We start from the raw sequence: 17011 nt of genomic DNA, 5'->3' as shown, positions 1-17011 counted from the left end.
TGCAGAGCTGTGTAAACATCTACTAAATGTAAAAAAAACCCAACTGGGTGTACTTTAAAATGACAGCAACACAATTTACTTAAACATTTAAAGTAAAAAAATGACTTTGAAATATACAGAATTTTAATTTTCCTTAAGTTAATTAATTTCATATTTAAGGGTACATCATCCAAATACTCATTTATATGTATTCATCACACAACCATGTAGTCCTTTAAACACATCTTTTATTGAAAAAGTATTTAGAGTACAGTCCCAAAATACAAGCTGTTCATAATCCTATAAATGTTGACATACTGCCATCTAGTGGCTCAAACACTTAGGCTCAGATGTGGTATAAACAAAGAGAATATGTACACTGAGGGTGAAAAATACAAACATTCTAGGTTTGGCATCAGTTTTCAGACTGTCGAGTCGAGAGAACAGAGTAACAGCTTCTTAGAAGTCGATTTGTTCAAACTGAATAACACGGCAAACAAAGGTGACATGTTGGTGAGAAATGTTACAAATGCTGAGTGAAGAACTAAGAAAAAAGGAGCTCATCGGTTGTACGGGTGCATTGAACCAGATGCAGATTTGATGTTGGTCTTGATGCTGCTCGGCATTTTTCCTGAAGAACAAAAACAGGGAGAGAAGATTTACTTCTCAGCTTCTCAGGCTCATTATAGTCATTTATAGACAGAGTGAAGCATCATAGACTAATAGAATCTACATCTTCACTTTGTAAAACATGTTTATAGACAAAAAATGGGACTGACATGCAATGTGCTGTGATCACCTCAGTGATACTGCACAGGTGTGGCTCATCTCAAAATACTGTAACAGTACTTGTGTTAGACTCCTTGTCCCTATTCAAGTTTTAGTGTATAGATGCTCACAAACTACTGAAACGTATCACATCCATTTTATTTGTCCTTGTCCCTCAACACTGGGTCATATAGTTTTGAAATTACTATATGCTGGTAGATGTTTCAGAACTTCAGTGTTGAACAGGGTTGGGAAGGTTACTTTAAAATTATATTTAGATACAGTTACTAGTTCCTGTTAAAAAATATAGTCAGTAACGTAATCCAAGTACAACCATATGAAAGTATGATCTAATGTTAATGAAGTTACTGCTGCTGTGCCACGTGTGTAAATGTGCACAGCCTTTGTCTCAGTTTGGAGACGCACTTACTGGTATAAAACTGAGCAGAGAGCAGGTGCAAATACTGCGTAACTCACGGTACTGTAACATTCTCAGGTAAGGCCTCTGATGAAACACCACCTGGCCCGCTGTCTGTGTGAAGTCTTGAGTTTTCTCTACCTAATTCAGTACTGAATGTGTTTGGTGACCAGTGACCCACTGTCAGCTCTGAACACGTTACACACACACAGTCCTATCAGTGGAGAGCAGATATGTGCCCTACAAGCGTTCATCAACTCAAGCTCTCTGTTAACTCATTTGTCTTTGGGATTGTCACAGCGCCAAAGTCTGAAGTGTGCAAAGTACATATGAGCTTTATGTAGTTATGGTATTATAGTAAAAGTAGATCATTATTATGAGTGATGTAGTATGCAGTATTACAGTAAAAGTACTGCAGTATTATGAGTGATGTAGTACGCAGTATTAAAGTAAAAGTACTGCAGTATTATGAGTGATGTAGTATGCAGTATTAAAGTAAAAGTACTGCAGTATTATGAGTGATGGAGTATGTAGTATTACAGTAAAAGTAGTGCAGTATTATGAGTGATGTAGTATGCAGTATTAAAGTAAATGTACTGCAGTATTATGAGTGATGTAGTATGCAGTAGTATGCAGTATTACAGTAAAAGTACTGCAGTATTATGAGTGATGTAGTATGCAGTATTACAGTAAAAGTACTGCAGTATTATGAGTGATGTAGTATGCAGTACTACAGTAAAAGTACTGCAGTATTATGAGTGATGTAGTATGCGGTATTACAGTAAAAGTACTGCAGTATTAGGAGTGATGTAGTATGCAGTATTACAGTAAAAGTACTGCAGTATTAGGAGTGATGTAGTATGCAGTATTACAGTAAAAGTACTGCAGTAATATGAGTGAAGTAGTATGCAGTACAGTTAGAACATTTAGTCCAGTGGTTCCCAACCTAGGGGTGGGGCCCCTCCAAAGAGTCAGATAAATGTGAGGGCTGGTGAGATGATTAATGGGAGAGGAAAGAAGAAAAGAAAGTTCTGATACACAAATGTGTTTTCAGTTTTTTGACTTTCTCTCTAATCTTTGATTTTTGCTGAAATATTGGATAATTTGAACATTTATTGAAATGAAACCATGTGAGAAGTTTAGAGGGAGCAATCACTATTTGGTGATATGAGTTAACAACTCTCAGACATCTGAAATGTGTTTTATAAGAAAACCACTGGTTTCATCTTTAATAATGTGTTGTATTTTTAAAGCTTGTTATATTATCCATTATGTCAAAATAACTGAATATAACTAAAGCTGTTAAATAAATGTAGTGGAGTAGAAATATGAAGTAGTTGTGTGTAGTTGTGTGCATGCAGAGTGTAATGTAATGAGAGGTGTACTACTAACCCAAGTCTCCAGGCCTCCTACCTGGCTGTCCTTGCTGCTGTGAAGCCACAGGTCCTCCCATACCTGCTTGTTGGCTCGAACCACCACCGATGGTGACCTGCTGTAAGGTGGGACCTCCACTCATCATAGGCCCTTGTCCTGGGTGTCCCGGGGCCACCTGCCCTGGTGGCCTACACTTAGAAAGCCCCTTTCCGAACGCCACCGCTCCAACCAGCGCGTTTGTGTCGGCGGGGTTAAAAGATGGTTTGTTCTGACGCATCGCTGAAAAGACCAAAATCACACTGTTACATTTCAGATCAATTTAAGATAAATAACGTGCACAGTGACAACGTGCACACACCTGCACTCTCTGCGTCTCTGTCATCACGAGGATTGTTCAGCTTCTCCAGCAGATTAGAACACAACTTATTCAATGTCTGGATCTGTTTCTGTTGGCGGGAAAAATGTCACAAAATACAGAAGTGAGACTTCCACGTTTTAAACAGTAAGATCCAGCATTGATCCAGTCAGTCTGTATGATAAGTAACGTACCTGTGCCACCTCTGGGCCTATACGTGTGGCCTCTGCACTCAGCTGTTTCTCCTGCTCCTCCACCTCTGGATCAGGCTTTGTTCTCAAGTAGTCCGGCACGATCTCGTGGCTGAACACCGGGACGCGCTGCTCAGTGAGTTTCTGACAGAGAACGTGAGAGCGCATGTGATGAACAGCCAGCTCAGAAACACAAACGCTTTCTTCATTAACTATGAGAGTGAAAGATACTCACTGCTAAATCCTCGTCTCGGTCCGGAGACAGAAGCAGAGGTATTATGACCTGGTTACGGAAGGATGGCGTCTTCTCGTTCTTCAGCAGTTTGTTGATAGTGTTCAGCTGACCCGATAGAAGAGCAAAGTTGTCCAAAACCTGAGGCCTGAGGGACAGAAACACACATCACAACCCTCTTAGAAATGAATATCAGTATGTTTTAACAACAAATGATGACAGAGCTTCATCGTTTTAATGCAGTAAAACATGTCATTGATTAACTAGGTAATTGCTCCATCAGTTTTCACGTCTTTCACGACTTTTAACAATGTTTAGACTCTACTGTGGAAAATCATTCAAACTGCATTATACTTTGAAATAATTAACAGATGAATTGATTATGAATAGAATCATATGCTAATATGTTTGGTCTGAATTGTTCTACTAACATGGTTCCTCTTATTAATTCACAAACACAAACATAGTATCTGTTTAAAACACAGAATAAATAATCCAAGCAGCAGTAAACTAACAAAAAGACAACACAACTGAAAGAGAATGAACAAAAATAATACATTAAAAAAACACTTATATTTAGTTTATTGATATAAATTAATAAGTTGTGGTGAGGCTTGGGTTTGCTTAACTCTGTAAAGCCTGAACAGATATAAATAATTATATTCTAATGATTTGAAACTGGAGTTTATTTCACCCTCTGACAAGTAATTAAAACAAATAAATAAGACTTTGCATATATGAGTTTTGTTTTGTACCATGTTTGATACACTGGACATTTAGTTTTTTTAAAACACACAAAAACATATTGAATTCAACATTGTTATGGTCCTGCATGAAGCTCATATCACCACCTTCAATCTGTATGCATGATAATAATAGATCATGCCTGAAATGCGATCAAATGAAAATTAACAGATTTACAGATGAATGAGCTTCTATACCTGTATCTAATTTGATACACTGATTTTCAACAGGAATTTACCATTAAATAAGATACAGAATATTTAGTCATTCAACACTGCATTGGTTTATGTGTGTACTACATGTATCTGATCTTATACATCAGGTTTTTTAGGAAGGAATGTGATCACACTGATGATATAGAGCTCTCTAAAACTCATGTATCAAATATGATTCACCTGGCATTACAGGGTTGATGGCATACAATGTCTACATGTTAACAGAATTAAGCTCAAATCTCTGTTACATAAATATCACAATTCTTAGTTTTACATGTAAAAGCATCATATTATATATTTGGTGATCTATCATCTTATAATCTTTCCCACAAGATTTTGATGACACAAGTGTAAAAGAGACAATGGTTGTTACTTGCTTATAAGTAATACACATGCTTTTCTTACCATGTTAATCGCTCATATTCATTTTCCAACTTATAGATGAAACTAAGAAGAGCATTTTTAACGTGAGCCACCCGAGAGGCGAGAGACTCCACTGATGCCTCTAACTGCTTCTCTTCTCGTTGCTGAAGGAAGGAAAAGACATGTCAGTTTAATACCCAAACACACACAAGTAACACACACTATACACATACATACATACAATCACTATACACCACATACATCCACCATAAATACACACAACCCACACTATTTAGCTTCCATCAATACACTCACTATACACCACATACATCCACACATCACACACTATATACATCCATCAATACGCCCACTATAAATACATACAACACACACACACTATACATACATCAGTACACCCACTATAAATACACACAACACACACTATACATCCATCAATACACTCACTACACACCACATACATCCACTATAAATACATCTACTACACACTGTATACACCAGTACTCCCACTGTGCACTACATACACCAATACACAATTACACACTGCATACATCCATTACAAATACATCTAATACACTGTTCAGTACGTCCAATACACACTGTATACACCCAACAACCACAGTCACATTTATGCTACCTAGCTAACCCGCTAACTCCATCACGTAGCAAACTAACTAATGCTAGAGCTACTCATAAATAAACCACAAGCACCGCATACAAATACAATAAAGTCTTTAGCGATATATAAATGTTAAAAGGACATTACCTGCATTGTTGAACTAACGCTACAAGCTAACAACTGAACGCTCAAAACAGTCAGCAGCAACACTTCCGTTTTCTTCTTCTACAAAGCGACATTAAAGGTGCGTGCTGCCCCCTGCTGTGTCGGGAGTGCGTAACAACAACAAGAATGAAACGAAAAAGTGAAGTATACTTGATATTAAACAAGCCCTTTACCCCCTCACAGTGCCCTTCAGTGTTTCTCTCTCTACAACCCATCAGCACATGTTTCATTGTAGTTACAGGTCTCATATTTATCTGACACTGCTTCCTTCGTGTTGTATAAAATGGTAGCATTGAGTCCCACACCATTAAATTCATTCTTAAGGTAGAAAAGTAATGTTAACAAATGTATAACGTGTATTATAAAGTCTTCTGCCAGGGAGGATACAAAAAGAATCTTGCTAGTTACTCCCAGATTCACGGTTGGTGACTCAAGTTAATCTGGTGTTTGATACTAGAGCTCCCACACTGTGAGACTCATACAAACTAACACACCAGTTTCTTTTAAATCTCTTCTTAAAACTTTTCTCTTTGTAAAAGCTTTTGGAAATGTTTGATATTTATTTATTTAATCGTATTCATTTCATTGTCTTTATATCTTATCTGCATTATCTGGTTTCATGTGCCATATAAATAAAGCTGATTATAATGATCCAGTCAGGACTCTGACTGCTGCAGGAGTGCTCCATAGCCGTCAGTTTAACAGTAATTATCACTTAACAACACACACGTGTGTATATATCAAAATCATGCTTGATAACAGGCTGTATTGATTGAAGATGTTTCAGATTTTTGTTTTCATTATTTCAAGATCACTATTAAAATGTTATAGCAAAATAAATGTTTAACTTATATACATTTACTTTAGATAAAGTAACTGGTGCTTGAGTGACTGCACACACCTGTCAACTGGATTTTATAGTAATAAAACAGAAGGGTGTTAAAAACCAATTAGGTCAGATATGAATGTGTTAAACAATAACTACCTATTAGTGATAAGTTGAGCAAAGTACTGTACGTGTGCCTCTGCATTGAGTATCAGGTCAGATACTACAGGTGAACTGCAGCAGTCGAGGGCAGACATATCTGAGTCACCATTTGTACAGGCAAGTTTGATTGAACTAACTTAATCCTAGTTTTACTCCTCTTGTCATTTTGTCTCCTCAGAAGCAGCAAATAACCAGGAACAGACAGTTTGTATCTAAAAGGGATTTATTTTGTTACAAAATTCTTCTCAATTTCTATTTAAGGCAGTAGTGCATTGCTTTTCTTGTTTGCATGTCAGGGAAATACAAATGAAGATTTTGAACAGGTAATAATCTATAATGGTCCGTGTCTTCAGTTAATGCAGTCAGTGCAAAAAGTGTGTTACATGTCATCATGTGTGATGCTATGATCTTCACTAAATGGAGCTGAGTTTTATCACAGTTCTGGTCACAGCAGTGTAAACTTGATGAGGAGTTTCAGAAGAGGCTCTCCACGTCGCCCATCTCCACCACCACAGTCTTCAGCTGGGAGTAATACTCGATGGTCACCTGTCCGTTCTCTCTGCCGAAGCCTGGTGAAGCACAGTAGATATTATATGAATATGCCAGTCATTTTTTAATGACTTACCCCATTTCAGATCATCCACTGTACTACTATGACCACATATTTACTTTCCTCCTATACAGACAGAAGTGGGACAACTCTGACCATTTTAACTTTACAGCATCAAGTATGGTGCAGGTTTCTGATACAACTTTATCTAATTCTAAGGTGCATGGAGAAGGGAGAAAAATCCAAAAAGTCTAAAAAAGTCAAAAGTCAAAGCTGCAGCAACACTTAAATCAGGTTGTTAAAAAACAGAAAAAAAGGTTTGAAAAAATAGCTTTACAACATCCCACCTGAATTCTTATATCCTCCAAATGGCACTTCCACAGGGCTGATGTTGTAGTTGTTGATGAAGCATGTTCCTGCCTCCAGGTTCTCAGCTACACGATGGGCTCGTGAAATGTCCCTGCAGGCAGAGGAAGTCAGATTTAGGATTTTTAGCACAAAAAAAGACAAAGTAGTCTAAATGCTGCTTGGCCATGCAGCTAAAATGCTGACTCATCCGCCATTCACATGTAAAGACCATTATTTGCACAATGAATTCCGCTTGTTGCTTGCCAATTTTTTATTGGCCCTTTGGTGGAAACCCTGAACTGCTGCCAATGGACCACAGTAACCTCCTTATCTTTGAGTATAAACCAGCAGCAGTATATCAGTGGTTGCAACACACTTTAAAGTAATGACAAACTCAGATGTGCGTGTGTGTGTGCGTGTGTGTGTGCATGTGTGTGTGTGTGTGTGTAAGCAGTGTTTCCTTAGCTGACCTGGTGAAGACTCCAGAAGCCAATCCGAAGGTGGTGTTGTTGGCCCTCTTGAGAACTTCTTCCTCTGTGTCGAAAGGCAGAACAGACATGACAGGGCCAAAAATCTCCTCCTTCACACAGGTCATGTCATCTCTGCAGTTATCTGTTCAAGGAGAAAGAGAGAGAGTGTGTAACATAGTGCCTACTGACTCAGATCATGTGAAACTATATCATCCAAAAAAAAAGACTATACTGTAGAATATACAAACTGATGTACCGAGCACGCAGGGTGACATGAAATAGCCTCCTTTCAGTTTGGGATCACTGGGCACAAGAGGCTCCCCTCCACAGAGCACCTTGGCTCCCTGGAGAAACACACATATCAGTAAAATATCCACAAGATGTAAAACATTAAAATTCAAACCGCTTTATAGTTTGGTGACTGATCTTAAAAAGGTGTTATCACAGCTGATAAAGGCCTCCTCACAATTGCTCAACTCCTCTGTGTGGAGTTGATCTAATCTAACCATCAAAGTAACACTGCTCTAATCATTTATTTATTTATTTATTTATTTATTTATGACACACCTGTTCCTTGGCTTGTTTGACAAAGCCCAACACTTTCTCCAGCTGCGGCTTGCTGATCAGCGCCCCCATGCGGGTGCCGTCCAGCAGGGGGTCGCCCACAGGGATGGCCTTGGTCCTCTTGACCACCTCAGCCAGGAACTGCGGCATGATCTCCTTTTGAACGTACACTCTGGTCCCGTTGCAGCAAACCTTTACGAAGCAGATGGATTTGCATTGAATAGAATATGGAAATGATACAAGAGGTTAAAAAAAGAACCAAAAATAGCCCTGTATAAACCCACCTGTCCCTGTGTGAGGAAGTTAGCCATGAGCGCTCCCTTCACTGCGTTCTCCAGATCACAGTCTTTGAAGATGATGAGTGGAGATTTTCCTCCGAGCTCCAGAGTCACCTGCTTCACAGTCTTTGAGGACATTTCCATCACCTGAGTGAAACAAGAAGAACAGTGTATTAATGTATTTTAACACCAATAACTTACATTACTGATCACATTTTCCAATACTAGTATTTTCCATACTTCTGAACAGGGGTTCCTACAGTATTTTGCAGTCATTTCATTATGAGCAGATGTTGCAATGTCAATCAATAAGACACCACTGCATCTGTTTAAGTCGTGATTAAAGTTATATTGGTTTTATATGGCGATACAGTGCAAATATTCAAAATCAAGCTATACTTGCATTTAAAACAATATAATGGGACTCAGTAAGTATAAAAGTAGACATGATTTTCACTGATTGGATTATATGAAGAAAAAAACCCTGCCACATTTTTTTTAATGGATTGTTTTTAAAAGGTGGAGATTGTCTGATTGTTCTGGACTTCCAAGACCAAGAAAGTGAATCACATCACACCAGCTGTCAGACCTTTACACAGGAACTGATTTTAAAATACTGCTGTTGGTTTTCTAAAGCTTTTAAAATGGCTTAGGTCTATAATACATCCCTGGTCCGCTGCTACGATACAAACACTTCCAGACCTGTCAGGTGGCCTGGGACAGGTCTGCTTTCTGTTCCCAAGCTAAGCTAAACATGTAGAGTTTAATGTTTATGTTTCACACATCTGAACAAACTCCCAGAAAACTGCAGATCTGCTGTAACTCTCAGTTCTGTTTGCTGCTTCCTTTTATTAAACCAGTTTGGATCTTTCACTGCACTGTATTTTATATTTCCAATTTAAAGACTTTTTAATTGGTATTCAAATCAAATTGCGTTGTTGAAATGTGCTGTACATATAAACTTGCCTGTGCCTATATTATATATGATGGCACTCTTTCTGTCAGTGTACCTTTTTGCCTGTGGGCACGCTGCCGGTGAACGAGACTTTGGCGACCATCGGGTGATGGCAGAGCAAGGTGCCGGTCTCGGCTCCACCTTGCACCACACAGAAGAGCCCATCAGGTACCCCGGCCTCTTTGTAGATCTCAGCCAGTATGACGGCAGTCACAGGAGTCATAGGAGAGGGCTTAAACACCATCGCATTACCTAAACACCACAGGAGATTTAATCCACATAGCAGTACTTGCAAACACAAGAGACAGATGATTAGTGGATAACCTCACAACAATGTTACAAAACTCACCACACGCCAGAGCGGGAGCAGATTTCCATGATGCTATCTGGAAGGGGTAGTTCCAGGCACCGATTCCCACACACACACCAAGCGGCTCCCTCCTGGTGTAAGCAAACGATCCACCGGGAAGCTGAACGTGCTGGCCTGAAGAAAATTTAAAAAAAACACAACAGTAAGGTTAGCTTTGGAAGTAATATAACAGAGAAACTGAGTATAAAGCATCTGATAGTATAGATGCGCCTACCTGCAAGAGTACCAGCCATGCCTGCATAGTACTCAATGGTCTGCCAGGCGATGTCAATATCCACCAGTGCTTCAGTGATGGGCTTGCCATTGTTGATCACTTCCAGCTTTGCAATCTTCTCCCTTCGTTCCTGTTTTTTGGGGGAATAAAAGAAGTGTGTCAATGCAAAACTCTGATTTATCTATCTGCAGGTTACTATGTACAATAATGGTGTATAGCTGTAAGATCACATAATGACAAGGACAATCTGAGGTTGATTTCCTCGCTGACATGACATCAAAGAGGTGACGCTGCCTCACAAAAGGTCCATTTTGTGCAAATGTAGGCCAGCAGTGGAGGGAGGGAGGGAGGGGGTGAGTGAGTGTTTTTTTTTAATGAATAACTAGTCTTATTGCATGCTTGCAATCACAGTCAGCTCAAATTTGTGTTGCGCAACGCTGACATCTTGAACCGCTTGAACTTCTCACCCTGATGATCCGGGCAGCCTCTAGCATCACCCGAGCTCTCTCCATGCCTGACATCTTGCTCCATATCAGGTAGGCGGCGTGGGCACTCTTGATGGCCTCGTCCACCTCTTGCTCCCCACAGGGTACCATCTGACACAAGACCCTGCCTGCAGAGAGACAAGCATGTTAACTGCCATGACATTGTATAAATATGACTCATGATTCAGTTTTCCCTCCTGAATGAAATGATGTACTCCTCCCCTCCACAGATGCAGAATGCAAAGGGGAGGATCCCAGTTACATAACATAGCCTGACCTCTTATTGACACATCACACACTTTAACCTACACTTGACCCACATATCTTCTCCTCATTAAAATCAGCACTGAATGAGAAAGCACATTCTACTACTGTGTTATATTTACCAGTCGCAGGCTCGAACACCGGCTCTGCGTTCTTCTCCTCCCTGGGCTTCACTCGCTTCCCAGCCCAGAAGTTGAGCAGCTCGGTGACCACCACGGTTCCTGTGGAGGCTCCGGGCATGGTGTCGAGGGTTGACTGGGCCATTGTGAAAGGAGAGGAGCTGCAGTAGTGGCAGGAAAGTTCATTTACTATGCAGAATAATAAAGTATTATAACATGCTGCTAATTCACCTTGTGCGGTAACCGTTAACTCTGCTAATGCAGTAGCACTGGGGCTAGCAGGGAAGCTAACATACAGGTAAATAACAAGGAGAGAGAGAGAGAGAGAGAGAGAGAGAGAGAGAGAGAGAGAGAGAGAGAGAGAGAGAGAGAGAGACGGCGTGATACTGGACTCACCGTTGGTGCTTCAGCAGACGAACTGGACGTCTACCAGACAGCAGACCTCACTTAATGAAGGGCGGTTTACGCCCCTCAGACAGACAGACAGGACCAGGACCCGCCTTCTTCATAAGACTATGGCTGAGTCTCATCTCTGTTTAGTTATTCGTCTGGTTGCGTCTCGTTTCTGTTAAGTTGATTCTTTGGTTGCAGCTCCCCCGACAGAAAACATGTTATTTTTTCCCTTTCTCATGTTAGTTAATGGTAGTTAAATGATGGTTTTGTTTTGTTAAATGTAATGGTTAGAAAAACAATTACTATTTTGTTATGATTTAGTTTTATTATTGTGATTTAGTTAAATCACCTGTTGGTAAGAAAGTCATACATTTATCCAACAAAGCTGCTCCAATGAAAAAATACACTAGACATATACATTAGACAGAGCTTAGCCTTAAGGGACAGCTCTACATTATACCCAAGTCTGTCTTAAAACGACGGTCAAGTGCCCAAATGAACAATGAAACAGACTTTTCATTCCTGTTGATCTGAAGCTAATTTGAAGCTTCAGCTGTCCAAATGAGTTAAATCAAGTAGAAACACTGAGGAAACACAAAGAGGGACTTTGATGCTAAAAAGACTGTAAATGTGTCAGATATCCACTTGATATGATTAACTCAGACTGCTGAAGCCTCATATAAGCTTCACATCTACTTTTAAATGACTGTGTAGGCACACTGTGGATTTTGGCTCCTATCACTCACACTGAAAGCACATTTGAAGGAGATCTTTTAAGTCTGTATGAAAAATTATGAAACTGTCCTTTAGCTGCATTGACAAATAGCATAATAATTAAAGAGAGAAGAAGCTTTTCTTTCCAGAAGACATTTTGACATGGTCAGGTCTTCATAAGATAAATGACTACATTACATTTAGCTGCTTCAGTTTCAGGGCCCTAGTTCACTGTCACACATGGTTTAATGAGGCTATTAGAATAGAAATAAGCAATGGTTCATGCTAGTATTAACACCTGTGCTTTTCCTACCATGACAAGTGTTTGCTGTGAAAAGTAACCCAATGTTTGATACTCAATTAAAGGAAACCTGTAGGGTTCTTGACTGCTAGCAGAAGTCTGGAGCAATGTTTTAGATTTGGATTGTGGTTTTGTTTCTTATCCTGCACAGATTCAGTCAACAGTTCCATTCTGTAACATTTATCAACAGGTGGCAGTAAAGAGTAGGAAAGGCAGGGAAGAAGAATACTGCTAGCTCGTGTATGTGGATGTAAAAAATACAGGTTTAAAACTGTAAGACCAAATGCAAATGTTCTGAGGAAGTAAACACATATTGAACATGTGTGAGAGCTCAAAGACACACATGAAATGCTTTGGTGAGTAAAACTGAATGTCAACATGAACCTTGTTTACAGAAAAAGCACTTCACATATTTATAAGTCTGAAGTATGTCAAAGTTCGAAACTAGTGACTCCAGAGAAGGCAGTACAGAGAGAATGTGGCTTTCCAAAGTTGGAGGAAAAAGGAGCACAAATCTGAAATAATACAAAAAACCCAGCATTACTAAGACGTGATCATAAAACTTTATTAACACGTAAGAAGTGACACACAATGACATACAATAATACTGACAAAGGGATCAGCTGCTTATCGGTGCCAATTAAATCATTAAAATTTCCAAAATACAACAATATGGTGTGTGCAGAATACAAGGTAGACATTTGTATCCTTTGGTAGTCAATACAATTAATAACGCCTTTTTTTTTTCTTCTTCTAATTTCTATGTAAAACAATCTGAAAGTTAAATAACAACACATGTATCAGAAAAATCAAACTGAGGGTAGTGATGCAGTAGCTACAATAGAGAACATGCTCCACCACAATGTGAACAGTCGTGTCTGTTGTCTGATGAGTGATGGAACAGCACTGTTGAACCCGTCTGATGATTAAGAGAACTTAGCTGCCTGAGGAGGGGGTCCCAGGAAGCCTCCAGCCTGTTTTGTTGCAGCTCTGGAAGGTGCCAGACCGAGCATCTTCTGAATGTTCTGGAGGAAAGACAAAGTGGACGGAAACTTAACAAAATATATGTGACGTAGCACTGAGCGACACATGCAAGTTGGCCTTCATCATATTACAACTAAACAAAACAATTCAATATGTTTCTGAAAGTGTTTGCGGTGAGAAATAAGCAATGCACTAACAGGATCTTCATTCAAATTTTATTAGTACCGCCTAGCTTATCCTGCAGTAACCAATCAGGTGCTCTGATGGAGCTTAGGAACATCAACCACTCACAGCACAGTATCTCCACGTGTGCACATCCTGTACGTCCCCACATGTGTAGATAAACAGTTGTGATTGGCCCGTCGTGCAGGACAGGTAAAATGGGTTTGATATGGGGGGGGGGGGGGGGGGGGGTCAGACGTATAGGCCGGAGCAAAGTAAGGATGAGCTCAGCAGATCTGTCTGGTTGCCAGGCAACAAATCCCATGAAAAGACAAAACCTACAATGAATGAATCCTCCTAACAAATAGTGTCTGTGTATCAAAGCCTGATATAGTTCTCTGTGCTATAGAGCTCTATTGTTGTCTAAAAGCATTGCTGCACTGGGTAACCTGTTCCTTTATTATGATGAATGGGTATTGTAGTTTATTTTGACTTGATCACTCTCTCTCACACACACACACACACACACACACACACACACACACACACACACACACACACACACACACACACACACACACACAGTCAGAAATACTTACTACAACACCAAATGTGGATTAATCTGCAGTTAAAAATATTCCAACCATCATTTTTATTTTAAACTACAGAGTCCAGTTTTAAAAGGAATTAAACTATATACATGTTACCCCTTTAATAAAGATGGAAATCTTCAGTGGGAACGGCTGGGCTTGGAGTTAAGTGCCAGAACAGTATGGTAAAGTCAGAAAGTATAAACACTGACTGACACATTGTTGGTCAGATTTGCTGACAGTGAGATAAATATAGAATAAGGCCAGTCTCATCCCATTAAAGATGGCTGTCCTGTCCCCAAAGCACAGAGTGGCTGTAATGTACTGGTTTCATTAATAAGAGTTTGATAAGATTATGTCTCAATAGCTCAATTCTTACAAAAGGTACTTAATAATCTGTGCTTTCCACTGGTGGGACAATTATAAAAAGTATTGAATATTTCTCAAACAGCTTTTTAATTGTTTGGTCTTCACTTAAGGCTGTAGTGTTCATTACACAGCAGAAGACAACTTGGCGTCATTGTGGGTCAAACAATGTCAAACTCGGTCTGAGGGTGGCGCCAGAGGACATAGTATGTTGCTACCTAAATCAAATCAGCTGTATTTAGACTCCCACTGAAAACTGGATCTCAAAGAACATAATAATGCTGTGCCTTAGATAATATAGTGTCTCCTCCCATGAAGTCCATACATGTCCAACCTGGATGTTAAAGCTGTTATAAGAGTAGTGGTTACCTGTCTGATAGACATGGTGCAGAGGATGTAGAGGAAGATAAAGGAGCAGTCGGTGTAATCCTCGCCCAGCAGGTTGCGATGTGACAGTCCCTGGATGTAAGACAGCGGCGTGAACGGCAACTTGGCCACAACTCTTCCATCAAAACTGAAGGAAAACAAACAGAGAGAAAGTGGTGAGAGTTTGCAGTTTAAGTTGTGGGCTGGAGAGTTTCAAATCAGAAAATACTTGCTGTATTTATATAGTACATAAATACTTGTGAATTACTTTTGTCATGATAGCACAATATATCTGTGCTCATTTCACACTTTCATCTCATTTTCTTTCTTTTTTTTAATGACCTGTACAAAGTATCAATAGTGGTTTAATGTGATGTAACACTGTGTGACACTTACATGGAGTTGAACATGCCCATCAAAGCTGTGAAGCAGAAGCCAATGGCAAACATGGACTTCATGCGCACCTACAAACAAACAAAGATAATAAATAAACATATACATAAATATTCATAATGTACAACTGTAGGCACACTTCTTCTCTTATACTACTAGTAAGGCAAACAGTGATATGACAATCAAAATCCCAGAATACTATTCAGTGTATGTCAGACTCTCTTACCATAGACAGGTCTCTGTTGTTGTTCTTCAGCTTCTCTTCCTGTCTTTCTGTAATACATTAAGAAGCACAGATCACCATCACTTTAAGGAAAGAGGCTACTCATAAAAACATATTGAGATGGTTCTGTTTAATCTATTCATTTCTGCTATAACACATATTATTTAACATATAATAGACACTGATTTGTTCACTGGGCTCTTACCGATCTTCTTCTTCTGTTGACGTCCTGCAGATTCTGTGATGGTTTCCTTTTTCTTCTCAACTAATACCCAAACAAGCAACAGCAAGTAAATATTAACAGTCCAGAGAGAATGTATATATATGGTATAAATAGGAATAGTAGGATTGTATAATGTTCAAGCATGAGTCACTTACGTTTTTTGCTTTGTTTTTCTACCTCAGCCTTTAGCCTCTTGTACTTTTCAGTGCGATACACCAACACCCAGGTGATGCCTGAGGAAAAGATTAATGAGAGAACTGACTGTGAAAATGAACTATAGCATGATATTACTTTATATAATTACATAGACAGCCATTGAGATTTGTATTCACATGACTTTTAATTTGATGCTGCCTAATACTTCCATTCCAATATATTTACAGAGATAAATGTTGTGCTAAAATGCATGCTTCTCATCTGTTCTGTCTATTCTCATGAGTCAGGATGGCTACAGAGCATTCATTTCATTATTCACACATCAAGATTCTTCCTGTCAGACTTGAATATACAGAAAAGTAACTGTTCATGCAATTGAAAATGTACATATTACAACTAGAAATTAACCCTAGGGGGATGGGGATGAATATGAAGATTTATGAAGATAATGTGTTACAGTTTTAATTGCTTTTGGTTTTAGGAAGGAATTTATGAATGTACAGTTTGAGCTCATAGCTAAATGTAATAAAGCTGTATTTAGCTGTACATTTATTCCAATAAGAATGTTCTGCATATATTTTTTAAAGGAAACCAAACAATACATTCTTTCAAAGTAAAATAATATTTGCATTCATATTTTCATAATAAAAGTTCCGGAAGTTCAGGTTGCTGCTTTCTGCCTTGACACTGACGTGCGGCGTTAGCTGTTAGCTTTGCTGGCTAAATACCGAACTGCACGATGTTATAATATCACAAAGTAACTGCTTATTAATGGTAATGGCGTTGATAGTGTTATGTCATTCTGTGTTATCAAGTATAATGTAAAATGGTCATGTTTCGTTGAGTTTCTTGTTGATAGTAAGCCTCCTGGTTTGACTCACCTTCGGCTAACAGCGCTGTGCACACAGAGATGAAAACGATGAGAATGGTGTCTGCAAACATGGTGCTCATGTTGCTACTGTCCTCTCTACTAAACGTTTATCCCACTCAACACTAATACTGTCACTTTATGTTTCTATATGTTAGAAAATACTCGCTGAGCACATTAGGCTGATATGACTGCCTCAGCTTCATAGAGCCTGGTCAGCGTTAGT

General features: G+C 39.2%; 3 protein-coding genes across 4 annotated transcripts; all 3 read right to left on the bottom strand.

The window, feature by feature from the left end:
• Nucleotides 1-216: 216 nt before the first annotated feature.
• med8 (mediator complex subunit 8) lies at nt 217-5467 on the bottom strand. Of its 2 annotated transcripts, none has more exons than XM_053322248.1 (7): nt 5424-5467; nt 4682-4803; nt 3321-3465; nt 3089-3229; nt 2898-2985; nt 2558-2818; nt 217-610 (listed from the first exon to the last, which is right to left on the bottom strand). In XM_053322248.1, exons 1-7 carry the CDS (start codon nt 5427-5429, stop codon nt 540-542), a joined length of 834 nt encoding a protein of 277 aa, XP_053178223.1. In that variant the 5' UTR covers nt 5430-5467; the 3' UTR covers nt 217-539. The 2 variants fall into 2 exon arrangements, with proteins under 2 accessions (XP_053178223.1, XP_053178224.1); XM_053322249.1 differs by having other exon boundaries at nt 2579-2818.
• Nucleotides 5468-6640: 1173 nt separating this feature from the next.
• On the bottom strand, nt 6641-11485 carry aldh9a1a.1 (aldehyde dehydrogenase 9 family, member A1a, tandem duplicate 1). Its single transcript, XM_053322305.1, has 12 exons — nt 11443-11485; nt 11050-11207; nt 10646-10791; nt 10179-10308; nt 9944-10078; nt 9650-9846; nt 8646-8786; nt 8365-8553; nt 8054-8141; nt 7798-7939; nt 7327-7439; nt 6641-6998 (listed from the first exon to the last, which is right to left on the bottom strand). Exons 2-12 carry the CDS (start codon nt 11189-11191, stop codon nt 6904-6906), a joined length of 1518 nt encoding a protein of 505 aa, XP_053178280.1. The 5' UTR covers nt 11192-11207; nt 11443-11485; the 3' UTR covers nt 6641-6903.
• A 1515-nt stretch (nt 11486-13000) lies between these two features.
• tmco1 (transmembrane and coiled-coil domains 1) lies at nt 13001-17011 on the bottom strand. The gene is made up of 7 exons (XM_053321903.1): nt 16799-17011; nt 15917-15994; nt 15744-15803; nt 15542-15588; nt 15319-15386; nt 14926-15070; nt 13001-13479 (listed from the first exon to the last, which is right to left on the bottom strand). Exons 1-7 carry the CDS (start codon nt 16866-16868, stop codon nt 13381-13383), a joined length of 567 nt encoding a protein of 188 aa, XP_053177878.1. The 5' UTR covers nt 16869-17011; the 3' UTR covers nt 13001-13380.

The sequence above is a fragment of the Scomber japonicus genome, chromosome 7 (genome assembly GCF_027409825.1).
Source record: "Scomber japonicus isolate fScoJap1 chromosome 7, fScoJap1.pri, whole genome shotgun sequence".
Lineage (NCBI taxonomy): Eukaryota > Metazoa > Chordata > Actinopteri > Scombriformes > Scombridae > Scomber > Scomber japonicus.
Note: the sequence above shows the minus strand (reverse complement) of the source record. Positions and strands in the feature narration are given on the sequence as shown.

Excerpts from the sequence above, each read along its gene's own strand:
- med8 (XM_053322248.1), bottom strand. Across the intron at positions 3,230-3,320 it reads ACCGAGACGAGGATTTAGCA|AAACTCACTGAGCAGCGCGT; the intron begins GTGAGTATCTTT and ends GTTCTCTGTCAG. Across the intron at positions 2,819-2,897 it reads CAGAGACGCAGAGAGTGCAG|CGATGCGTCAGAACAAACCA; the intron begins GTGTGTGCACGT and ends TGGTCTTTTCAG.
- aldh9a1a.1 (XM_053322305.1), bottom strand. The coding sequence starts at position 11,191 with ATGGCCCAGTCAACCCTCGACACCATGCCCGGAGCCTCCACAGGAACC. Across the intron at positions 9,847-9,943 it reads TGCTCCCGCTCTGGCGTGTG|GTAATGCGATGGTGTTTAAG; the intron begins GTGAGTTTTGTA and ends TGTGGTGTTTAG. Across the intron at positions 8,554-8,645 it reads ACTTCCTCACACAGGGACAG|GTTTGCTGCAACGGGACCAG; the intron begins GTGGGTTTATAC and ends TGCTTCGTAAAG.
- tmco1 (XM_053321903.1), bottom strand. The coding sequence starts at position 16,868 with ATGAGCACCATGTTTGCAGACACCATTCTCATCGTTTTCATCTCTGTG. Across the intron at positions 15,804-15,916 it reads AGAAAAACAAAGCAAAAAAC|TTGAGAAGAAAAAGGAAACC; the intron begins GTAAGTGACTCA and ends TTTGGGTATTAG. Across the intron at positions 15,071-15,318 it reads ATGGGCATGTTCAACTCCAT|TTTTGATGGAAGAGTTGTGG; the intron begins GTAAGTGTCACA and ends GTTTTCCTTCAG.